Source organism: Canis lupus, chromosome 2 (genome assembly GCF_048164855.1).
Source record: "Canis lupus baileyi chromosome 2, mCanLup2.hap1, whole genome shotgun sequence".
NCBI lineage: Eukaryota > Metazoa > Chordata > Mammalia > Carnivora > Canidae > Canis > Canis lupus.
In genome coordinates, this window is record NC_132839.1 from 70,986,271 (window position 1) to 71,013,184 (window position 26,914).

Genomic DNA, 26,914 nt, shown 5'->3' on the forward strand with positions numbered 1-26,914 from the left:
CAGGCTTTGTGTCACTAATTCTCATAAAACCATCTCAAAGCAGAGACAGGGACTTTCAGGCATTTAAAGTAAGGCCATTGGTCAGAAAGAAGGGAAAATTGCTGGCCAGGAGATGAACTGGCTGTCCTGCTTGTAATAAATAATTGAAAGACAAATAATAAGTCTGGAGGATTTTCGGAAGGCTATGCTGCTCAAGCCAGGTTTGTGGGCAGTATTTGGGACCATAGTAGAAACGCAGGACAACTTCCCCAAATGTCCTTCCTCTAAAAATCTTGGCAAACAGATAAACACACTTTTACATTGAAACAACTTGATGCAGCATGGTGTGAGAGACCAAAAAAATCCATGCAGATTATAAAGTCAAAGTAGAAGAGTACAGAGGTGTTTTGTGTTTGTGGAAGGTTGCATTGGATAGGTTCCTGCCAAGCCCTCCCAGGACCACACACTCCCCAGGTGCAAGTCCATGTCCACTGCACTAGGAGCTCTCCCGTGGACAAGCTCATCTACTGAATTAGTTGGTCTCAGTGTACAGATTTGAGCAGGAGCATTTAGAGAAGCATCTGACGTGGAAAGAACATGAAATCGGGGTCAAGGATGTGACTTTAAATTCTGGTTCTACCAGTGACTTGACAGGTGACTGTGGGACCACCATTTCACCTCTCTGGGCTGGTAATGTCATCTAGAAAGCAAGGAGGATTGGACTCTACTAGCTGAGGTCGCTACCAGCTCTAAAAATCTGTCTTGGCTCCTTTTTGTACTCACCTTGGAGTTACTATCTTGAATATTCTCTTAAAGCTTCTGCACCTCACATGCCACACACAGCTGTATTGCTCACTCATTAAACATCACAGAATAGGTGATTATGAAGTAAGAGTATAGGGCAGAAACACCAGCCCTCTCTCTGGTGGGGTCAGCTCATGTGTACCATACCCGAGGACCTCCCCGCCAGTTATGTCCCAGCACGGGCTCCCAGCAAGGGTGTGGGCTGCTCTTATAAGCATATCATTTATTATTTATCATAATCCTGTCTAATGCCCCAAAGATGCTCATTCACATCCTCACCCCTGGAACTAGCTTACATGGCAAAGGGACTTTGTAGATATGATTAAGTTAAGGACCTTAGGTGGCGAGTTTACCCTGGATTATCCAGGTGAGTCCCATAAAATCACAGGGGCCCTGATAGGTGAAAGAGGAAGGAGGAGGCAGAGCCAGAGAAAGGAGACATGAGGGTAAGAGTGGAGGCTGTAGTGATACAGAGGCAGGGAGGGACCATGAGCCAGGGGGTGTAGGTGTCTCTGGAAGCTGGGAACGGTGAGGAAGCAGACTTTCCCCTAGAGCCTCCAGAAGGGTCACAGGCCTGCTGTCACCTTGATTTTAGCCCAACTCCCATTTTAGACTTTGGACCCCCAGAACTGTGTGATAATGAGTTTATGTTGTTTTACATCACTAAGTTTGTGGCAGTTTGTTACAGTTGCAGTAGGAAACTAGCAAAAACACTAATAATATTTATCATTACTGATATGAGTCCAATTTTAACCTGACAAAGAGCATGTGAGGTGTTCAGAAGGGTGGATTCTGGCCTCAGCCCTGCTGCTTACCAGCTGGGTGACCTTAGACAGATTTCTTTACCCCTCTGAGCTTCCATTTCCTCACAAGTACAGTACAGATAGCAACAAAGCTACCTGACAATGTTCAGGTACTATATAGGGGTGTGTCTCTGTGTGTGTGTCTGAGTCTGTATGTATATGTATGTGTATCCGTGTGTGTATGTGTGTCTGAGTGTCTGTGTCTATGTATATTATGTGTGTGTGAAAAGAAAAAAATTAAAATATGCAATTAAAATAGCATGTGAATCAGGAAGGCAATAAGAGAAGTTGGTGTGTATTAAATTCTTTGCATTGTCCAGGAAATACTAAAAGTACTAATTTATATTAGATTTCACTAAAACATGGATTCATGAAATGATTTCTGGAGCAATTATTAAAAGAAGAGAAAATAACATAGAAAAATCAAATGACTTAAAAATACTTAATCCAGAAGAAGGCAAGAGAAGAGAGAAAACAATATATTCCAACTAAATTGAATTTAAATAAAGATTTAAAAAAACAATATAGAAGAGTGCCACATAGAATAGCAAATGGTAGGATATTATATTTTAAACACAAGCATATCCATAAATAGACTTAATACTCCAATTAAAAGGTAAAAATGATTGCCTTGGATATAGCTTAGATATAAAGATATAGGAAGATTAAAAAATAAAAATTAAAAATAAAAATTAAAGATATAGGAAGATATAAAATAAAATAAAAATATGACGGAGAAGGACAAACATTATATGTTCTCATTCATTTGGGTAATATAAATAATAGTCAAAGGGAATATAAGAGAAGGGAGAAGAAATGTGTGGGAAATATCAGAAAGGGAGACAGAACGTAAAGACGCTAACTCTGGGAAACGAACTAGGGGTGGTAGAAGGGGAGGAGGGCGGGGGGTGGGAGTGAATGGGTGACGGGCACTGGGGGTTATTCTGTATGTTAGTAAATTGAACACCAATAAAAAATAAATTAAAAAATAAAATAAAATAAAATAAAATAAAATAAAAATATGAGCATAGGAAAAATCTATGCTCATAAATCCAGTACTGCAACACTGATTACAGACTAAGTAGATTTTTTTTTATTCATGAAAGACACAGAGAGCGAGGCAGAGACACAGGCAGAGGGGGAAGCAGAGGCAGAGGGAGGCTGTGGCGAGCCTGATATAGGACTCCATCCCAGGACCCTGGGATTGCTCCCTGAGCTAAAGGCAGATGCTCAACCACTGAGCCACCCAGGTGCCCCTAGACTAAGTAGATCTTAAGGCAAGAAGAAGGCCTGGAGACATGAGAGAGATTTCATGATGATGAAACTTTCAGTTCTAAAGTTGACATGCACATCATGTAAAGTATCAAAATGTGTAAACTGAAAATGAGTATGAATTAAAAATTAGCCAAACTAAAATGAGAAATACCATTTCAGTAACTGATAGAACAAGTGGACAAAAACATCAGTAGTAGAAGGTTTGAGCGACACAATGAACAAATATGAGCTAATTAATATATGTGGAACATAAACCTCCGGGTGTAAAACACGCATTCCTTTTCAGCATTCATGGGCCATTTATAAAAACTGATCATATGATGAGCCATAAAGCAAGTCTCAACACAGTTCAAAGTGTTAAAATTAGGCTCTGTTCCATGACCACAATAGAATTAAATCAGAAGCTAATTACAAAAAAAGGAAAATTCTCACATATTTGGATATTAAGATCTAAGTGGCATGTACATTAAAGAATGTGTACTTCTGAGTAATCAGAGGGACAAAAAGAAGTCATGATAGAAATTTTAAAATAGTTTGGATTAAATTATAATGAAAATACTACTTAAGACATATCCAGACTTGTGGAATACAGCTAGCTAAAGCCATGTTCTGGGTAAAATTTATAACCTCAAATGCAAATATATAAAACAGGAAAAGGCTAAAAATCAATGACCTAAGTTTCCATCTCAAGAAGTTAGAAAGGAGATTTTCATTTGAGAGTATCAGCAAGGCCAAAGTTAAGTTATATAAGAGATGAATAAAATTGATAAACTGCTTGTGAAACTGTTTACAAAGAGAGAGGGAATTAATAGCCAATATTAGGGATTAAATAGATCGTGAAACATTAGAAAGATAAGAATATATCGTGATGTGATATATTTGAAAACATAAATGAAATGTACAGTTGCCTAGAAGGAAAAAATGTAACCAATAGTTATGTAAATAAAAAAGGAGTATCTGAATAGTCCCATTCTATTAAATAAGTTGAACACACAATTAAAAACCTTCCAACAAAAGAGGTTCAAGTCTTCTTTAAGAGAGAACAATGCCAACTCTGCATAAACATTTCCCAACTCATTTTATAAGATGAGCGTATCCTTGATACCATATCCTATTAAGAACTTTATAGGAAAAAAAATACAGGCCAATATCATTAAGGAACATAGATATAAAAATCCTAAATAAAGAATTAGCAAACAGCTTCAACAATAAACATAACAATATTTCAGTAATAAAACTTAAAAAAATAGTATGTCGAGACCTGGCTAAGTTATTCTAGTGATGGAAAATTGGATTAACATTTGAGAATGAATCAAGGTAATTCACCATGTTTACAGAATCCATTTTAGACAAAATCATATGATTATTTTGATATATGCAGAAAAGCCATTTGATAATGTTCAATATCTTTTTATGGGGAAAGAAAAGTAAAAACACGTCTAGCCAACTTGGAATAGAAGGAAATTTTTTTTTTTTACCGAATTCTTTTTTTTTTGAAGATTTTATTTATTTATTCATGAGAGAGAGAGAGAGAGAGAGAGGCAGAGACACAGGCAGAGGGAGAAGCAGGCTCCATGCAGGGAGCCCGACGTGGGACTTGATCCTGGGACTCCAGGATCACGCCCTGGGCCAAAGGCAGGCGCTAAACTGCTGAGCCACCAGGGATCCCCAGAAGGAAATTTTCTTAAACTAATGAAGGCTACCTTCCAAAACCTACAGCAGTCAACATATTCAGCACTAATATGTTTATAGGTTTTTCTCTGAGCTTGGGAGCAAGACAAGATACATGCTGTCACACTCTGAGTTAACATATTACTGGAGGTCCTAGCTAATGCAATGAGGCAAACAAAAATTTTTTAAATATAAGATATAAAGATTGGAAAAGATGAACTAAAACAGTCATCTGTCACAGATGTCATGGGTGTTTAAAACATCTAAGAGAATCTATAAATAAACTTCAGAATAAGTGAGTAGATTTGGCTACCAGAGTCTCTGGATAAAAGTCGCCGTACCTGTATACTTGCGGTGCAATTTGTATATGCAGTGTCATCTTCCTGTATAAGGTCAATACACAAAAAGTTGCATTCTTATGTAGAAAATTGTTTTCTTATGTAGAAAATGAAATTTATAAACTATACCATTTAAAATGTTATAAAAATCATTAAATGCCTAAGAATAAGTCTAATGGGAAATGTACAATGTCTCATTTCCTTATTATCTATACAAAATCTATAAAATATTATATAGAGAAATTAGACACATAAATGGGAGGTATTTTGTGTTCATAAATTGGAAGACTCTACATGATAAAGATGTTCCCTCTGTATTGATCTATAGGTGCCATGGAAATCCAAGCAGGTTTTGTAAAATAGAAATTGCAGGCTGCTTCTAAAATTTATATGGAAATGCAGACTGCTGAGAATTCATGAGATAATCTTCCAGAAGAAGAAAAATGGGAACACTTAATCTGGATATCAACACTTAGAGAGTTACAGTGGTTCAGACAGTGCAGATCGGGGCAAAGATAGAAAAATAGATCAGTGGGATAGGAACAAGACTTCTGAGGTTGGCCCATACATATATGGACACTTACTTATGGCAAGGGGGTAGCTGGAGAGCTGAAGGGAAGGAGTATCTTTTCAGCAGATGATGTCAGGTCAATTGGGGCCCCCGGTGGTTAGGAACTGCAGACCCTGGCAGGCTGGTCCTCGGCTGTGATTGTTCAATGGGAACAGGCCTCAGTAGCCTTATGGGGGCTGGAGACTCCAAGATGAGCAGATGTTGGTATGCACCGGTGTTTTTGTGCTTGGAATATTTTATGTGAGATTTGTTTAAAACAGAATGTTTCTATGTGTCACATCTTTCCAGAAACATGGAATCCTGGGGTAACAAGGAAGGGAAGTAATCATCTCGGAAACCATAAAAGAACCCCTTCTTTACTTATGTATACAGTCATGAAATTTCTACAGTGATAGCTTAAGTTATTATTTCTCCAGCTTAGCTGTTTATGTAAAGCAGAGGCTTATGGTTCAATGTTCATATGTGTATTTTCTGCTGCTGCTCCTCTTTGGAGAATTGTGTTAGGGATAAAGTACAGACTGCACCATCCAGGATGGCAAATGCTGCATCTTTATTGACACTCTGACATTTTAATTCCATTAAAAATGAAACTAGAATACTGCTTTACGTCATACACACAATCAATCCCAGGTGGATGGATTGTGTCTCTAAGATGAGAGATAAAACGGTAAATATTCCAAAAGATAACATACAATATATTTCCACCATATTAGGATAGGAGAAGATTTCTTAAACAGGACAGAAAAACACTAAAGTACAAGAATTCATAAATTGGACTACATAAAATTAAAGACTTTATATGAAAAAAAATCACCATTAATGAAAGGACGACCAGAGAGAGCAGGAAAATATTTTCAGTGAATGAAATTGACAAAGGGCACCATACAGAATACATTAAGAACTCTTACAAATCAAAAGTAAAAGGACAAAAAAACCTCTTACAAAAATAGCTGAGAGATGGAACAGGTATCTTCACAAAAATGGCCAAAAGATATATAAAATCACATTAGTATTCCTCAAAAAGTTAAAAATAGAACTCCCGTATGATCCAGTAATAGCACTACTGAGTACCCCAAAATACAAAATACAAAAACACTAATTCAAAGGGATACATACACCCCTATGTTTATGGCAGCATTATCTACAATAGCCAAATTATAGAAGCAGCCCAAGTGTCCCTCAATAGATGAATATATATATGGAATATTATTCAATCATCAAAAAGAATGAAATTTTGCCATTAGCAACAACATGGATATAGCTAATGAGTATAATGTTAAGCAGAATAAGTCAGAGAAAGACAAGTACCATATGATTTCACTCATATGTACAATTTGAGAAACAAAAAAGGAAAAAAGAGAGAGACAAACTAAGAAACAGACTCTTAACTATAGAGGACGCACTGATGGTGGTTACCAGAGAGGAGAGGGGTGGGGCATAGGTGAAATAGGTGATGGGGATTAAGGAGAGCATTTGTTGTGATAAGCACCAGGGGACGTATGAAAGTGTTAAATCATTATATCGTACACAAGAAACTAATATAACACTGTATGTTACTAAGTGGGATTAAAATAAAATAAAGTAAAAAAAATAAAATATATCACTAGTAGTTAAGGAAATTCAGATTAAAACTACAACTGCTAAAAATTAAAAAGACCACAATAATGTCAAATATTGGCAAAAATGTGGAGCAAAGTGTATTTCATGCATCTCTCATAAAGGTGTAGATTGGTATGATAATTCGGGGAAATTGGCTTTCTAAAACCCAACAAATGTATCATATGGTTGCTATATCTATCTATCTATCTATCTATCTATCTATCTATCTATCTATCTATCTATCTATAAAATAGCTAACTATATATATAGTTTATATATATATATATATATATATATATATAAACTTGCATACGTGTGTGCCAGAAGACTTGTGTAAGAATGTTTATGGGGCACTATTAGTGTTTTTTTTTTTTTTTTTTTTGGGGGCACTATTAGTGTTAATCCCAAACTAGAAAGCACTGAAGTGTCCATCAATAGGAAGGAGGGTGAAGTGTGATACACTCATACATTGAAATACTACACAGCAATAAAAGTAAATTAGTTACATGCTACAACATGGTTGCATTTCACATCCATGAGAAACACAAAAGAGATGAGAGACAAAAGAAATGCATCACCTATGATTCCATACACAGAGCTTTGGTGATAGCTGGCAGGCTGGCAGTGACCTCTGACAGGGAGAAGAGGGAGGATGAAGATTCTGAGTAAGCACAGGATGGGGGGCTTCTGGGTGCTGGCAGTGTAGGTTGATTCTTGCCCTGGGTGGGGGTTGCACAGATGAGAGGCATTTGTGTGCATTTGTGATGATTCACCAGACTTCATTGTGCAATTTAAGGATGTGTGTCATATTTTAATTTTCAGAAGTTAAGACTTATATTTAGTCAAATGCTTTGGACTGGACTCAATTTTTTCTGCACCCCAATAGGAAAACGCACATACCCAGTTGTCCCTAAAGTATTTCCTTCAGCATCTCTGATTTCCCTAGAGAATATTTTCTGAGGTCCTTTCTGCTTTCAACAGCTGAAAGCTGCTGCTCAAATTGAACTCTAGGAGGAATCGGAAAGCTAAGCTAGCCCCATGTGAGGGAGTGTGCCCCTGACTGCTCCTCGAGTACCATCAGGCCATGCAGCCTGAAGAGGGAGAAGGCATTCTGGAAGCTATGGCAGGCTCAGTACATTGGAACTGTTGTTGATGTTTTAGATAAGAGCCAGAGGCACACTGCCCTCTGCTCGCTTCCCGGAGTCTCTGCCCCCATCCAGCTAGCCACTGGGGCCTGTTTCCATGGACTAGTTGTAACCAAGGACCAGCTGGCTGGGGTGTGCAAGTCCCAATCACTGGTGCCCCACCACTGGGCCTTTCTGCAGCCTGGATTAAATAAATAATAGTATGGTGACAGTGTCATGGGGACTCATTCAGTACATGTCAATTAACGCCTGTCCTGGGACTGGCACTGCACTCTCACCATCACTACCACCACCACCTTCACCACCATCACCATCATCACTACCATCACCACTACCACCACCTCTACTACCATCACCTTCACCATCATTATCACCATCATCATCATCACCACCAATACCAATACCACCTCTACCACCCTCACCACCATTACCACCACCACCACCACCATCACCATCTCTACCATCACCATCATCATCACCACCACTACCAGTACCACCATAACCATCATCATTACCACCAACCACCACCATCATCACCATCTCTTCCATCACCAACACCACCACCACCTTCACCTCCACCATCACCACATCATCTATTTCTGCTTCTCTGAAATTTACCTCCAAGCCCCACCTTATGGATGAAATGATACAGGGCATGTGAAAGCATCAGCAGTCTGTGCAGAATGCTGGGAGTGGTGTTGTGGCTACACTGTTGTTCTTGTCAGAGCACGGCAGGAGGGGCTCTGACCAGTCTTCCTTGAGGACGATGGTCCTCTCCTTGACCAGAGTGCTCCTCCCTCAGAGAAGGCAGCCCTCTCAGCCACCATGTTTCCTTCACAGGCATCTCGCTCAGCGTGCTCCCCATGTACCTGAATGAGATCTCACCCAAGGAGATCCGTGGCGCTCTGGGGCAGGTGACTGCCATCTTCATCTGCATCGGTGTGTTCACCGGGCAGCTGCTGGGCCTGCCTGAGCTGCTGGGGAAGGTAAGCGTGGCTCACTGACCCACTGTGACCCTTCTCACCGTATACCATCCTCTCGGCTCCCCTGGTCCCTTCCAGGACCAAGGGTATTTGGAGGTGAGTCCTGCATCCAAATACTCATCCTTGTGTCTCAGAATTCCTGAGCACTCAGGTCCTTCACTTATTATTGGAGGAAAGTTGTTGAGTTCCTTCGATTGTGTTTGATTTTGGGGGGTTATTTTTTTAGAACATAAAGAATACATAACAAATTCAAACCTTATGGAATGTTAAGATCCACCTACCCAATAGCTGTTGTCAACAGCCCAATTTGTATTGATCCCGGCTTTCTTCTTTGCGTATACAAACCTATATAAACATCTATAGTTTTTTTTTTTTAAATGGAATCATGCCATGAACATTGTTCTGCAGCTTGCTGTTTTCATTTACTACAGCTCAGGCATCTTTCCAAGATGTTCTGTTCCTTTGCCTCAGTGTTTTTTTCCTAAGTAAATATGTGATTGCGTGATCTTCTTGTTTTGGAAGCAGGAGGGCCTGACTTTTGAATCCTGGTTCAACGGTTGATTTGCTGTGTAGCCTTGACAAGGAAGAAAGCCTCACCCAGGTTGGGGTGGGGAGGGCGGGATCAAAGAAGACTTCCCAAAAGAGGTGGCCTCTAAATGGAGCTCTGCAGGTGAGCAAGAGTTAGGCAGGTGACAATGGGGTTTGGAGAGAAGATATTGCAGAGAAAGGGATAATGGAAGAGAAGGCCTGAGATGAGGACTGGCCCTGCCAGGATTCAAGTACCTTGAGGGCTGAGGGAAGAACCTGTGTGGGGAGGTGCCTGTTTGCACCAGTAGGCTTCATCCCGGGGAACTAGGGAGCCCAGTGGCCCTTGAGCAGGGGAGTGACATGGCCAGGTCCAAGATAGGAGGTGGCTCTGGGGGTGGGGATGGTGTGGACTGCAGTGGGAAGAGTAGGAAGGGAGGGGAGGACCCAGCAGAGACTGGAGAGAGGGACAGAGGTGGTGGCCCTGGGGAGAGGGGGCAGGGATGGAGTCCACAGACTTGCTGCCACCAGGATGGGGGAAGAACAGCATGGCCTTCCCACGTACACTGGAGGATCCAGAGGGAGGGAGGAGTTGGAGCATTGGTGATGGTGGGATGCCCACTGCCCACCACGGCCTGGTGCTTGAACAGTGTACACCTGGCAAACCCTGTGAGCAGCACCCCTGTGGGGGGAGGCTGGCGGTAGGAGCAGACATGACTGCGCACAGTGCTTATTTTTTATGCCATCCAAATCCTCACAGCTACTCTGTGAGCAGCTCCCCTCCGCAGCTGTGGAAGTGGGAGCCGAGGGAGGTGAGGTATAGAACTGACTCATAAAAACATGGAGCTGAAACCAGGACCCGTAGGGGGCATGTCTTACACAGCTAAGAAGAGGGCACGCTGTGTTCTCGGGGAGTGTGAGCAGGATTCTGACACTGATTCTGATGTGCGGCTTCTTTCCCCACATCAGGCAATGCTCTGATACTGGCTGGGTGTCCTCTAATTCAGCTCAATTCTGACATCATCTACCTGGACACAGTGTCAGACCCCACGGGATAAGGGCTCAGTCCCACAAGACTGTCCCCACTTCAGATGCCAATTGCAAGTCCAGGTTGTCACCTGCGCTGCTGACTGGCTATAAATCAGTGGTTCCTACCACCTCCTCCTTGGGTCCGGTTATCTGGTTAGAACAGCTCATAGGACACAGGGGGCCAGTTGACTGACGAGAATGCTGGTTTATTATAAAAAGATAGAACTCAGAAGTGCCAGGTGAGAGAGACACACGGGGCAAGAGATGTGGAGGGCGTAGCTTCCCTGCCTTCTCCAGGGCGGCACTCTCCCAGAATCTCCATGGGTGCACCAATCTGGAAGCTCTCCGAACCCCATCCTTTGGGGGTTTTATGGAAGCTTCATTACAAAGGCAGGCAGGGTTGTTTATTGTTTAGACCATTGGCCATTGGTGTCAGAACTCAGTCTGCAGCCCCCTCCCTGGAGGTTTTGGGTCACTTGGTCAGCTCCACTGGCACCTAGCTCCCTTTTTTTTTTTTTTTTGTTAAAGATTTTATTTATTTATTCATGAGAGACACACACACACACACACAGAGAGGGAGGCAGAGACACAGGCAGAGGGAGAAGCAGGCTCCATGCAGGGAGCCCGATGCGGGACTCGATCCCGGGACTCCAGGATCATGCCCTGGGCCAAAGGCAGGCGCTAAACCTCTGAGCCACCCAGGGATCCCCACCTAGCTCCCTTTATAGGTGCTTTCCAGAAGACACTTCATTAACCTATTATTTTTCTTTTTTTTTCTTTTTATTTATTTATGATAGTCATCACAGAGAGAGAGAGAGAGGCAGAGACATAGGCAGAGGGAGAAGCAGGCTCCATGCACCGGGAGCCCGATGCGGGATTCGATCCTGGGTCTCCAGGACCGCGCCCTGGGCCAAAGGCAGGCGCTAAACCGCTGCGCCACCCAGGGATCCCCAACACTTCATTAACCTAAACTCAGGTGTGGCTTAAAAGGGTTTGGTGAATATCAAGACACTTTTATTACTCTTATCACTTAGGAAATTCCAAGGGTTTTAGGAGCTGGGTACCAGAAATCGGAGGAAGACCAAATATATGCTTCCCTTTATAAATCACAGTAAGATAGAAAGAGCTTAGGTAGGGAGAGGACAGGGCCCTTTAGTGCCTGAGCCTAGCAACCCTAGAGCCAGCTCCTGCCTCATTCAGGGAAGGTTTTATAAGCTGAGGAGTCAAGCATGGCAAGATAGTGGGAGCTGAATGACATTTATCATTTAAAAATAATTTCGAATGTTTGCTAACACTTTTTATTTTCTATGACTTTTTATACTTCACCTGATCCGGGTCACTTCAGAAGCATCTGCTTCTGCTCTTTCATTATCAACCCTCTTGGGTTTATGGCCATAGTTTTGTTTTTCCTCTTGCAAAAACAAAAACAATTCACACTTTACATTTGTGGTTGTCACATGCATGATGATTTCTATAATTAACGCAAGCACATCAAAATAGTCTCCTTACCAAAGTGAGATCCCACATTAAAGACTCTTTTGCTTTTTGTTTTTAAAATATTTTGAGATTCTAAAAGTCAACATTATGTGTGTGTGACAAAAATAAAGGCAATGTAACAATGACAGCCTGTGTCCCCTAAACATAAAAATGCATTTTAAAGCCAACGAATACGACTGTTGTCCTCCCAGAATAAAAAAGGAAATAAGTATCTGCCTCCATAGAGGCTAAGCTTTCCCCTTTCAAGATTAGTTCCAACTCCTCATCACACTCTCCTCTTGTAAATCAGTGTCAGGTCCTTTCTGCCCCTGGGCTCCTGTCTTAGCTCAGGCTGCTGTAACAGATGCCATAGGCTGGGCAGCTTACAAACAAGGCAGTTTGTCCCTCTCACGGTTCTGGAGGTGGGAAGTCTGAGATCAGGGGGCCAGATCTGGAGAGGGCTCACTTCCTGCCTTGTGGGTGGCCACCTTCTTTCTGTGTCCTCAAATGGGGAGAGAAACCTTTTTCAGGTCTTTTCGGATAAAGGCTCTGCCCTTATTACTTACTCACCTCGCAGACGCTACATGTCCTAGAGTCCCCGGCTTGGGGTTAGGTTTCAACATGTGAATTTTGGGAGGGACACAGACATTCCTCTGTCTTGCCTCTTCATTCCCTTACTCCTTTACTCATTCAATATACTCTTCAATACTGAGATGGATGCTGTAGCTGTAGCTTTGAGCAAGTACATGAACTGGGCGTATTCCTATTCTGACATTTAGAATGCTCCTGCTCTGCGGAGACCTTGTGACCCTAGGCAGGTCACCCGCGTCCATGAACCAGAGTCCTCCTTGGTAGCAGGCATGCTTGCAAGTCCCAAGTCCCCAAGCTCTACTCCAGCATGACTCTCTGGGGAATGTGTTTGGCAAACAGTGACACTATTCAGCATGTCCCCGGAACAGACACCTTGCACAGATGCCTGTCCCATGCTATTATTTCTGTTTGCTTCTGCATCTTTTCCCTCTGGTAGATCTTGTCTTTCTGATGTGTATGTAAACAAAATCCAGAGGTTGCAAGTTTATTCCCTCATTCAGCAAGTATTTAGAAAGCCGCTCTGTGTCAGGCTGGCTGCTGGTGGCCGTTCACAGAGATCAGACTAGTCCCTCCCCTTGGGGAGTTCATAGGAAACACAAGTAACCAAAGATCACCAGCATGACGGGGGAAAGGTAGGGCACTCTCCTAGGACAAGGTGCCAGGAATGGTTAGTTTTTCTGTAGAAGTGACATTTAAACTCATGCTTTGAGGATTAGTAGGATTTACCCAGGCCAGGCTGATGGAGATAGAGAGGGGAACAGAGGCAGGAGAGTGTTCCAGGCCAACGGGACAGTTTAAGTGAAGGCTCTGTCCAGAGGCAGAAACCCCAGGGGGGACTGGGAGGCACTGAAAGGGAGAGTAGGGAGGCACTGGAAAGGTAAGCAGAGGCCATATCCCGAGGGGCAGGAAGCCCACACACTGTGAGTACAATGAAGGTGGGCCTGTGGCGGCCAGGGGGACATGCCCTGTCCAGTGAGAGCAGCTCCTATTGTTTGCATGGCAGATACTGGGCTACAGCTGATAGATTTTTCTGATTTTCAATAGATGTTAGAATCAAGTATTTATGTCATTTTTTTTTATTTTTAAATATTGGAAACCAGTTGATCTTAAAAACAAAACAAAACAAAACAACCTCCCACTTATGGGCTGGATCCTGCCTGTGGGTGATTTTTCATATACTTTGATGGGGAGCATGAATACCTGTGGAGGCTTATCTTTATTCAAGAGCCCTGAGCAATCTTCCACGGGTAGAAGTAAGGCAACAATAAGATAAGATGTGCATTTGAGAAAAAGATGCCTGGTGGCTCCATCAGTTAAGTGTCCACCGCTTGATCTCAGCTCAGGTCTTTTTTTTTTTTTTTTTTTAAGATTTATGTATCTATTTATTCAGAGAGAGAGAGGCAGAGACACGCAGAGGGAGAAGCAGGCTCCATGCAGGGAGCCTGACGTGGGACTCGATCCTGGGTCTCCAGGATCACATCCCGGGCTGCAGGCAGCGCTAAACCGCTGCGCCACAGGGGCTGCCCTCAGCTCAGGTCTTAATCTCATGGTCATGAGTTCAAGTCCCACATTGGGCTCCACACTGGACGTGGATCCTACTTAAAAAAAAAAAAACAAAAGGCTCGGGCTGCCATGTGGAGAAAATGTTGGATCCCAGTCAAACCCAAGAGACTGCACTGGTCCAGTGAAGAGACAGCTTGGATTAGAGTAGTGGCCATGGGCATGAGGGCAAGTGGACGAGGTCCTCTTGGTGAGTGGTGGGGTACAATGTCCAGGGGAGGAGAAGTCAGGATAACTCCTGGTGTCTGGCACGTTCCCAGGGAGAAGGGAATACCAGATGCTGAGCTAGGAAGCCCTAGAGGAGAAGCAGCTTTACAGGAGATGGGATGACCAGGTCACTGAAATGAAGTGCCCAAGTCACAGAACAACTTGAAGGCAGAGCTGATTTGAGAACACAGGGATGTGGATTCCCAGGCAGAGGTACTCCCTGCAGCACCAAGCCTGGTGCTGAGCAAAGGCACGGCACCGGCCTCTGGCCTGAGCCAGCTGAGGTGCGCCATGCTCCCTAGAGGCTGTCTTTTCCCATCAGGTTGGACTTTTCCAGAGTCTTGGACCTGGCTAGAGGATATATAACACAGCAAATGTCTTCTTTTCAAATCCATGCTCCAGGAAGATGGATATTGGGCTTCTGGCACGGGGAGGAAGGTCAAATGGAAACTTTCATTCATCTTTGTGGGCATTTGTGATGTTTTGGCTATGTGAGACCCAGTTATTTCTGAGTGTCAGAATTTCATTTTCTGTATTTTCATTGTACTTCTCCTTTACCTTCAAAGACAAAGACAACTGAGCTTGTGGAGAGAAAAAAAAAAAAAAAGCAAAGAGAGCATAACTGACTTTCCGTGCATGCAATTGCTTTGAAATGCAGAGGCTGGAGGAAGCAGTGGGAAGACTTTCAGAACAGGCCGCCAGAAGGCAAGACAGAGAAGTAAATGTAGGAATTAACACTTGTGCCGCAAATTTAATCAAAGACACATCGTAAAACATGTGGGAGTTGAACAAATATGTGACATTTTATGCTTCTAAAGGATATTTTAAAAACATATTAATTAGCTACTTCTCCTGCAGTGAGAAAGAAGAAAGGAACTTGGGTGAACGTTGTAGGCAGAGGTGCGAGAAGACAGGGGAACAGCGTGGGCCTGTCCATGCGTGGGTCGTTTGCCTTGAGTGGGGAGGCCAAGGGTGGGCATCCGTTCCCGGTGAGCTAGCAGGCTAGGCCAGACCCAGTGGGGACCCCGAGTCCACCATTGTTCTCATGGGGACACTCCACAGACAACTTACATCCATTTTGTTCTTCTGTAGAAATATTTTGCACTCAGCTCAGAACACTTGAAAAACATAAAGAAGGAAGTAAAACCACTTGAAATTCTGGCACATGAGAGGAAGCAGGTCCTTTGAGTATTTTGGTCTATTTCTGTTTCCATATATCTGTTATGCAATAGCGATCAATACTATGCCTAGCTTTGTGTTTTTGCTTTTAAAAAAATCACCACTGGGGTTCCAGAGTGGCTCAGTTGATTAAGTGGTTAGGCATCTGCCTTCAGCTCAGGTCCTGATCCCAGGGTCCTGGGATTACACCCCACATCAGGCTCCCTGCTCAACGGGGTGTCTGCTTCCCCTTCTCTCTCTGCCCTTCCCTCCCACCTCATGTGCTCGCTCTCTCAAATAAATAAAGAAAATATTTTTAAAATAAATTAATTAAAAATCACCACTATGTCAAAATCATTTCTGCATATCACTAAAGATTCTTTATAAGCACATTTGTAAAGTAAATAAATGTTCAGCATTCACATCATATTCCATCACAAAGGTACACTGCCAACATTGTACATTACTGAATGCCTTAGCCTTTGAGCTTTCACTGTGACTATTATCAAAACAAATACCTTTCAGAAATCTTTTTCTTTAAAGTTTTAATTTAAACTTCAGTTAGTTAACGCAGTGTAATATTAGTCACAGGCGTACAATATGGTGATTCAACACTTCCATACAACACCCGGTGCTCATCATGACAGGTGCACTTCCTACCCCCACCACCTGTTTCTTCCATCCCCCCACCCCTTCACGAATCTCTTAACTCTTTTCTATTAACTTACTTGATTTTTATGATTATGATGCACCTCTACCCATTATATACAATATGGAAGAATGTGGAAAATAAGAACATTAAAACTTCTATATTTTACCATTTCTGGATAAACATTCTAACAGTTTTAAATTTTTCTTGCCATTATTTTTAATCATAATCTTGCACACACACATACATTTAATTCACTCCATGTATAATTTTTAATATGCTGATTATTTTGCCACAGGTTGTGAAAAAAGGCATTGAAGTTAATTGACATGATAATTTTAATAACTGTACAATATATTATGAGTTACTATAGTCTGTTTCATTGTTCTTTTATTTTTGGGACATTTGGATTATTTCCAGTGTTTATTAGTGAAACACTGCAATTTGAAAACTTGAGACAAACAATCCTCTACATAAATCATTATTCAACTCTTTAATTCTTCATGTGGTTTAGTGCCCCAGAAATGGAAACAATAGTCAAAGAATATAAATTTATTTAAGGCTTTTTATACATATTATCAAATTTTTCTCCTGAGAGACTGACTTTCCCACCAGCAGTGTTCAAGAGCAAACATGTCACTTTGTCATCCATAAGCATTTAAATAACTCTGGTATCTTATAGGAAAAATAATATAGTATGGCATTATATTATTTTGGTGCTATAAGAAATTACCACAACAGATGGGCACCTGGGTGGCTCAGTTGGTTGAGCATCGGACTCTATTTCAGCTCAAGTCATGGTCTCAGGGTCATGAGATCAAGCCCCACATCAGGCTCCATGCTCAGCACAGAATCTTTCCCTCTACCTCTGTCCTTCCCCACACTTGTGCTTGCTCTTTCTCTCTCACTCTCTCTCACATCTCTCTCTCTCAAAGAAAAACTATGGAAAAGCTACTGACTGTATGTGGTAATCTGGAACTGTCTTTTGCCTTCTCATCGTTTCTTTTGTTTGCTTACCTAGACAATTCACACGAGTGATTATTGATAGCATTTGCAGAGACTGATGATTTGTCTCCTCCTTTCTAATAGTTATGCCTCTTATCTCTTTACTGACGTTCATGTCTTCTTGCATTGGCCAGGATGTTTCAGTGTTGACTGTAGGGAGCATCTTTGTTCTTCCTGATTTATTGGGAAACCTATTATGTTTCACTATTGGGTATGTTAATTTTTATTAATTTAAAGTTGATATTATTTACACTGGTGAGGAATTATCTATCCCATCTTGGTTTTAATAGACTATCTGCAATGTGTAAAATATCTTCTGATTTTTATTAAGCTAATGATGTTTTTTGTTACCTGACAATTACTGGATTTGTTAGAATATTAGAATGTCTTATATTAAACCATCCTTACATTCCTAGGATACATCTTCCTTGATCTTTGTGGAATATTTTTATATGTTGTTAAATTTGATTTATTCATATCTTATTTAGTGTTTATATACTTAGGTCCATAGATGAAATTTGTCCAGAGTTTTTAGAGTTTAACCCACATTTTTATCTTCTTTTATCTTTTACTCTTTCTAGAGCAGTTTCTGTAACATTAGTTGGTAATTAAAGCATCAGAAGAACTCACTAGTAAAACAGTCTAAACCTAGTCTTTTCAGGAGGAAATTCTTTGAAGAAACTTTATCAGCTTCTTTTTTAATAACCTAATCTATTTTCTCTTGGGTCAGTTTTGTTAATTTCTGTCTTTTTCAATAAAGTTATGTATTTTATTGACACAAATATGCATGCAGACATACATATATTATATGAGTTTTAAAGTTCCATATTGATATGTGTTCTCACTCAATTTAGTTTTACTTACTGGATTTTCTCTCTCTCTTTGCTCTCTTTCTCTTTTCAAAAACAAGATTTTCAAGTTGTTGCCTCTGTTATTTCATAGGCTAAACTCTGTTATTCATTTTATTGCTTTTGGGTTTTATTAATTTCTGTTTTGTCATTATTATTCATAACATTTTTACTTTGAACAGAGATTTGCCAACATTCCTGAGATTGTAATATGCCACTTTCTCAATATGATTCTTTTCTAAATAATTCGTTGTTTTGATTTCATATTCAGAGCAATTATTTCAAATAATGTTCTCAATCCTCAAGTAGATGTGACTTTGTTATTGTCTCTCATTGCTAGTTTTGTTTTGTTGTAGAAAGAGAAAGTAATCCATTGTGTCTCCCATTCTGTGGCTGGTTTGTGATCAACCTGGGTAGGTATTCCATGTTTGCTTAAGGACAGTAGTTCTTTCTTATACCATTACACCATATAGACCTGGCATTACAAAATGATCATTATTTCATCACAGTAATTATTGTTGATCTACAAAAACAAAACATCTCATGCCAGAAAAATTCCCCATGATATTAAAAAGGGGTGAGAAAATGGGATTCTATAGCAGAAGAATAAAGTCCAAAGGGAAGGTCATGGAACAGCTCCAGCTGCAGCATAGTATGGTGTGGGATGGTACAGTGTGGGGTGGTATGGTATAGTGTGGGGCAGTGTGATACAGCATGGGGCAGCGTGGGGCAGTGCGGGGGTGTGGGGCAGTGTGGGGTGGTGTGGGGCTGTGTGGGGCAGTGTGGGGCAGTGGGGTACTGTGTGGGGCAGTGTGGCATAGTGAGGGGCAGTGTGGGGTACAGTGTGGTTCAGTGAGGTACGGTGAACTGCAGTGTAGTGTGGTGCAGTGGGGAGTGGTAAAGTGAGGTGTGGTGTGGTGCAGTGTGGGGCAGGGCAGTGGGCATGTGGGTTCCGGTACCAGACCAGTCCCTGCATCACTACCTGTGCACTGTGGGATTTTGAGTAGGTTACAGAGCCTCTCTTGGCCTGTTTCCTCACCTCTTCAATGTGATTATAATGGCACCTGTTTCTTGGGGCTTTTGTAAGTCTTGAAGAAGGAAATGCATGTCAAGCACTTGGAACAGTGCTTACAGCTGGTGCTAAATTGATGTCAGCCAATATCTCATTTAATTCGTGTAGCAATATTATTACTTTCTATTCTACAGATTAAAAACTCAATCTCAGATGGGTTTAATAATTACCTAGCTGGCTGCAGCAGGAAGGCAGTCCTAAGCTTCCTGGCTTTGAAGCCTGTGACCTCTTTGCAGTAGAACCAAAGTCCTGACTTGTTTTAGGGGAACTCAGGAGGGTGTCCCCAAAGCTTAGAGTTCTGGGATAGGAATCCAGGCAGGGCTGTCTTCTCCAGTCTCATAATTTTCTCAAGTGGGCCCAACCCCTAAATGCATGAAAGTGCTTACTTTCTGTGAGCTTTTGATCCATAACGCTCTGGACTTCAAGCCCTGGAAGAAAAGAGAGCTTGATTTTTATAAGAATATAAGAAGAAACGTATTCATCTAAGTTAAAGTGATTTCAAGCCCCACACAACCCAACATTCTCTCCTGATAAGAATCGTCTTTATTGTTCAGTGACTTCGAAATCACACTTTTCCTCTTTGAAATGAAGAATCTCATTTTGGGCATGACCCAGATGCTTTCTATAGCTGGAGAAAACTCTCCGCTGGGTTGGGAACAGCCACAGAATGAATTTCCTTTGAAGGGAAACAGGAAACAAGAAAATTGGAGACTGTCACCCCTGCATTCTTCTCTCCCTTCAGAGCTCTGCACAGGTCGAGGCCCGTGCGCCTTCAAATGGCCCTCAGAGATCTGAATCTTCTCTTTTGGATAATTCAGCCTTTTCAGATGGAGCAGTTCGAGTCTTGTGAGCTTCCGGAGTCAGCTGTAATTCATAGTCTGCCTCTTTAACAATAGGAAAAGGAATTCTGTTCTGTGTGGGAAGCAGTAGAGCTAATGTCTGAAAATTGCCAGGGTTAGGGTTTAGTTGGTGACAGCCCACAGCTGTGGCCAATGTGCTGTTGTTCTGGGCCCCTCAAAGTGCGGCTCCTGCCCAGACCAGTTCCTTCTTAATCTGAAACTCTGGGGGCAGCTCAACAATGTGTGCTTTAACGAGCCTTCCAGGTGCTTCTGATGCCCAGGCAAGTGATTCAGAGTGGGCACCCTGAGTCCAACAGCCAGGTTGGGATCTCAGCTCTACTACTCACTAGCTCTGCGACTTTGGACAGGTTACTCACCCTCTCTGTGCTTCGGTATCTTTGTTAGTATACGAAAATAAAGGCACACAACTCACAGAGTTGTTGTGAGAATTTATGTTCTTGGAACAATGCCTGGCTCGGAGAAGTCAGTTCCTTCATGTTAGTATTAGCTGTGTTTAGCTTCCCTGTGTGCAGGGTGTGTGCTGGACACTTGACATGCACGAGCTCTTTCCTGTGAGCCTTCAGAGTTGGTTGTTCTCACATCAGTCTTCCCAAAACAATCCCTTCTCAGATACTCTCTTTGTCCTGTTTTGGAGTCAAGTGGTCCTTCACCTGCTCGTCTTTCTCAGGAACTGAGGTCAAAGATCTCATCTTTGAATCATCCTGGGTCTGACTGTGGTGTCAGTGACGCTGAGATGCTCCCTAAATGTGGAAGGAATGCAAAACCTTCCTTGACCTTGGAATGATGAATACCCTAATTCATGAATTTTCTTTTTTTTCCCCTAAAGATACATTTTTCTTGGGGTGGGGGAGGGGCAGAGGGAGAGAATCTCAAACAGACTCCCTGCTGCGTGCATAGCCCGACAGACATGCGGCTCTATCTACTGATCCTGAGATCATGACCTGAGCCAAAACCAAGGGCTTAACTGACTGAGCCACCCAGACACCCCCCAACTCATGAATTTTCCAATGCTTCTTCACTTCCAAGAATGCAAACAGACCCTCTGCTCACCTGCTGTGAAGTGTGTGGGCAGCACTCAGGCCACTGAATACCGAGAGTGCTGTGACTTTGGGCAAATGACCTCTCCTGACCCCAAGCTCCTCATCACTGAGAAGACAGGCTTGCAGTGAAGTCACCCTGAGGCTCCTGTCTCCTTGAGCTTCTGGTTTGACGATTCATGTGGTGTGGTGATGCATGTCTCTGGCCTGGGGCCACTGGAGCCCCTCAGTCAGCCCAGCTGGTATCTCAGTCTACAAGCAAGGAAGGTTGGAGGGATATAGAGATAAATTTAATAGTTCTTGAAGCCATGTCATCTGGAATCTTAAAGAAGTCTTTGAAGCTTGCCTGAACTTTGTTGTCCTGTCTTCAAGACAGCTTCAGGGGAGAACAACTAGTTGGGCTGCCATCTGAGTGGTGGCTTGGAGTGGGTGTTAGAAGGTACAGAATTCCTAGCCCATGTAGGGAATGATGAGAGGTTCTGGAGATGGCTTGGCCATGAGGCTCCTGCCCCATGATTCCCGTGGCCCTACCAGCCAGGCTGGAATTGCCTTGGAGTGAAGCCTTGAAGGCAGAAGGATTCAGCAAAGATCAGGCCGAGAGTGGGGTCAGTGTCATCAGACCTGGGCCCAGAGCTCCAAGAGTTGACATCTGCTGTGGTCCCCTCTGTTCTAAGCTCGGTTAGATGTGTTATCTGTGCAATGGAATCCATGCAATGACCCATGATTTAAGCACCATCAATATCATCCCCATCTCACAGGTAAGAGCACGGGGACGTAGAGAGATTCAGGGTCACCCAGGTAAGCAGGCAACAGAGCTGGGTTTGGACACAGGTGCTAGGATCCTCACTATTGTCCATTTCAACCTAGGCCTTTCTCAAGCAGATGTCAGTTCAGTGGAAGCACTTACATCAAAATGCTCCCAGTCCCTGGTCAGCTCTTACTGTCTGGTGGGCCTGGCTGTAGCATGTTCCTATCAACAGATGCTTCTGCACAGCAAGGGTGCACACTATCTCCCGCTCCAGGTGTTCAGCCATTTTACCCTCGTCCCATTCCATGGGGATGCTGGGAAGATAAGAAGATGGATCAGAAACTCTGTGATCCACACATTCCTGTGCACATGTGCAAAGGACCCTACCATCTACAGCCTCCAGGGCTTTTTGTGTAGCAGGTCATCCTCACTTGGGGGGCTGTGGGGTCAACAGACCCAAGTCTCAGAGACATGCAGCACCTGACTCTGAGCTACATAGCTGCCAAGGAGGACTGTGCCCCCAGCCCCTGGCCGACAGGCCCAGCTTTGTCCACTGCACTGTGTAGTGGCTACTTGCTCTTGGAAACAGGTTCTGAGCTCTACCATTCCCAGTGGCTGAGCTGGGTGCCGACAAGTGCTCCCATGCTCTCCCCACCACCACCCAGGGTGGAAGCATGGCACAGGTGAGAGGATTGAGGCCCAGAGAGGCTGAGCAACCTGCCAAGGATGACCCATCACTCACACAGCAGAGGGAAGATGAGAGGGTAGACTGGGGCACCAAAATATACGAAGCGCTTACCTTGTGTGAAGCAGTGGCTTTATCCATAACCCTGCCTGAACCTGGGAAGTACCTTGTCATCCCCACTTGACAGGCTAGAACATGGAGACTCAGAGAGGAACCTTGCCCAGAGCTATCTCACTGGTGGTCTTGGACACAATCTGAAGCTGGGTAGGGGCAGGCATTACCAATTTGTTGTAGTGTGTGAGACCCCTTAATGTCATGTTCAGTCCTTCATCTATCTGTGAAGATAAGAGGACCCAACTCACCTCTCCTCTTGTGAGCAGTCCATGCGCCTTCCACCTAGAAGACTCACAGCAGGTGCTGCTGAATGAATGGGTGAAAGATTCCCTCCTATTTCTGAGAAGGGCTTCCCAGGTCAGGAACTGTGTAGAGCTCTTCACCAGCATTGTCTAGTGTGATTCCCCACAACACAGAACAAGCCTACTGGATACGATTGCTGTGATTATACCCATGTTGCAGGTGAGCAAAGTGGGTCCCAGTAGAGTTTGGAGAACTTGCCCAAGGCCACACACTAGTAGAAGTTCCAGCCAGGTAGTCTGGCCCAAACCCTTGCTCCTATCACCCTTCTGTAAGCAGGACTCTTACCCCAGGGCTTCCTCCTTCTGGGGAGCTGCTACCCAAGATGCAGGGTGCAAAATTTGGGGTGCTCAGAAGCACTGCATCGAGATCTGGTTCATCATTCAGCACCCTCTAGTGTTCACAGCCCTCAGGAGCCCACACCTTGATTTAAATCACTTGGACAAATTCACGATGTATTCATTTGTTTGACAAACATCTATTGAGCTCCTACTGTATGCCTGGCACTATCCAGCAGTGGACCAAACAGACAAGGATCTCTGCCCTCATGAACCTTTAGTGGAGGACACAGATCAGAGACAAATGAATATATGAAGTGAAGCAGAACAAAAGTAAAAAAAGAGGGGAGGGTAGAGATGGGGGCTGCTCTAGACAGGGTGGCTGGTGGAGGGAGCCTCTGGGGCTGAGAGGAGTAGGAAGGGGGAGGGGGGCACGATGGCTGAGGCACATACCCAGAAAGCCCTTCCCGGGGATGTCAGGGTCCTTCCCCAGAGATGCCTCTACTGGAACTCTGTCCTAACTCAGCTTTTCCTACCTCCCTGATGCTCCTGACCATCTCCCACCAAGTCTTCCTCTCATTCAGCCCCTTTCTCCCTTTTTCCCCTTTCTCCAATGATGCCTCCAGATTCAGGTTATTCTTGCTCCTTCTTCAGATCGCTGCAGATGACTTGACCCTATAATCTCTACCTCCTGTATCCATATGATTCCAATCAACTCATTTTGCTCAGATCACCCGGTATTTACCGAGTGTCCACAATGCACCAGACCCGCCCCCCTGCCAAGAGATGAGGCAGGCGAAGTTCCCACCTGCAAGGGGCTCACTGCCAGAGGGACAGTGCCTGGGCAGGAATCCCAAGGGTAGGAAGACTGGGGGAGCAGCCCCACTGCAGGAGACAAGGGCCAGGGAAGCCTTTTGGAGATGGTTAGGGGACCACTGGGTAGCCAGGAAGGAGGGAGGCCAAACAAGCAGCCATGCAAGAAACCAAAACCGAGAGGACTGAGAGCACTGGGCACATGATAAAACTGACAGTGGCTCCGTAAGACTGCCAGGGCAGCCACCAGAGATGAGGGGGATGGGTCACCTGGGGCCACACTCACATTCTTCTCACTCCCCCTTGTTCCTGTCATGTCAGTCCTGCCTGCAGAACCACCCTCCTCTGACTGTGCTTTGCTGAGGTCACATCAGCACCCCCATGGGAGGGCCCAGAGCCTGGGGAATGCCCCAGCTTGGAACTCATGAAGTTGTAGATTTCCTACCTTTGCTACTTTCTAGCTGCATAACGTGGACAAGTTCCTGCTGTTCTTTGAGTCTCACTTTATGTATCTGTAAAGTGGGCACAGTAATGCATACTCAGTGGGTTAATGTAATCATTGAAAGATGCGCTGTAAAGTGCTTAGCGCTGTATTCTATTATAGTTGGCATCTGGCAAAGTAATGGATCCTGTGTCCACCACATGAAACATAAATTCCTCAGTCTGGCATTCAAGGCCCCCACATTCGGGCCAATGTCCAGTCCTAAAACACCTAACCTCTAGCACCATCCCACCAGCCTTACTTTTCTGAATGCCCTTCTGCTGTTCCGCCATCTCATGATCCTCCTGCCTTCCCCTCTGCCTGGTACCATTTTATTCTCTCTTACCTCTTTCAATCCACGTCACTTAACCTTTAAGAAAGGCCCAGCTCCAGCAGTCATAAACTCAGAAAGGGAATATAAGTTAACAGCCTTTCTGAAAATAGAAAGGAGAAGCTAAACACCACTTGAGCTTGGCCTGATGCTCCTGACAAAAGCTTTTCACTCGCTCTGTTGAATTCCCATAATAGCGTCTTCTGGGCCTTCGGTTTGATAGGGCAACATTGGGACGTGCCCTTTCTTATTGCTTCCCTCTGACTTCACATTGACTGTAATCCCTTCAGGGGCTGAGGCTCTCTGTTTCGGATTTACCTTTCTCTCCCTGCACTGCCTGGTGTGGAGTAGACATCTCTGATATTGTTGACTAAGGAAGCATTTCATTGGGGAGGCTAAGCAGCCTCTTTCATTAGCTTAATTCGATGGAGGGCACTCTCAGGGGCTAGTGAAGGTAGAGCTTGTTTTCCAGGCGTGAGAGCCTATTCTGTTTCTTCCGTGCCAGTCTGTGCAGTTTGATGGAGGCTGAGAGACTTGGTAGGCAGAGGGCCCCCGGGAGATGCAAACCCAGACACTGTACTTCCATAATTAGATGAGGCAGATGTTGCTTCTGGCAGATTCCAAATCCTAATATTGGAACAATAAGACTCCTCTCACATGTAACTTGACCTCTGAGCTTCTCAAACAGCCCTCACTGATAACAATTCTCTTCTATGCTTTGAACACCGAGGAGAGAATATCACCCTGTTAGCCTGGCTTCCTGCCCAAGAGAGCTTGGTGTTGAAAATAACAGTTATTTAAAGGAAATCATCCTGCCTCATCTTGTGTATGTGAGCACGTGCACACACCCCATCCAGCTGTCACTAAGACCTGGTGATGACTCAGTACCTCCCCGAGACCAGAACATTCAGGTTGCTCAGGCCCAAGCCAGTTCCCGTTGTATGGCTGAATCAGAGCAAAGGAAAGTGAACCTACAGACCGGGGATTCACCACCCAGAGTCTCAAATGCTAGGCTGATAAAATACTCTAAGGAAAGTCTGTAGTATACATATCATAGTGGGAGACGGAGTCCTCTCCGTCTGCTTGAATGTGTCTAGTAACAAAGCTTTCACTACTTTTAGAGCAGTGGTTTGTAGGAGGAGGTGGTATGCATCAGAGTGGCCTGTGATACTTATTTTAAAAAGTTAGACCTGAGCCCTCACTAAGACCTCCTGAATTAGAATCCTTAGGGAATGTCTGATGGACTTGGAAAGGTTAATACCTACCCACCCACATTTGGAACCATTGAGAAATGGAGGTCGGACCTGTTGTGCATTGGGATTCAACACAAGGTCTGGCTACAAGAGCAGTAAGCCAGCCTGCTATTCTCCCCAAGGGAGCAGGGGGTCTGCAGAGTCAACACACACTCACCTAGGGATGCAGCTAAATCCTCATCTAGGGGAAGAAGCAGAAAGAGGCCATACTCCGTGCACATATCAGCCTTTACTAGATTAGCCCACCAGCCACTGTGGACCAATGGCTGCCACCCAAAAACCTAGCAACCCCACTGTTGTGGGGATAAGTAAGGGATGGGCAGAAGGACAGGAGTATGTAGGCAAAGTCCCTCTTCATGCAGCCCAGAACACGCCAAGTCTGTCCTCCCCATTCCACCATCAGATAAAACACAACAACCATCACAACAGGAAACATTAAAAAAGAAATAGACGTGGGGCACCTGGGTGGCTCAATGGTTGAGCACCTGCCTTTGGCTCAGGGCATGATCCTGGAGTCCTGGGCTCGAGTCCCACATTGGGCTCCCTGCAAGGGAGCTTGCTTCTCCCTCTGCCTATGTCTCTGCCTCTCTCCCTGTGTCTCTCATGAATAAAATAAAATCTTAAAAAAAAGAAATAGACGTTACATGGACATGGGCTCCAACATCACCCACTCACTGGCAGACCCAGGGGTGTCCTCAGGTGCTACTCTCTGTCCTACTCAGAAAG

The 26,914-nt window shown here is 43.8% G+C and overlaps 1 protein-coding gene across 2 annotated transcripts in view; it reads left to right on the plus strand.

The window, feature by feature from the left end:
- The window catches only part of SLC2A9 (solute carrier family 2 member 9), a 206,111-nt gene that overhangs the window by 63,692 nt on the left and 115,505 nt on the right, over positions 1-26,914 (plus strand). For both annotated transcript variants that reach the window (XM_072806326.1, XM_072806315.1), the window contains one exon: positions 9,026-9,171. In XM_072806326.1, coding sequence (XP_072662427.1) covers positions 9,026-9,171 — 146 coding nt within the window. The remainder of the gene's footprint in view (positions 1-9,025; positions 9,172-26,914) is intronic.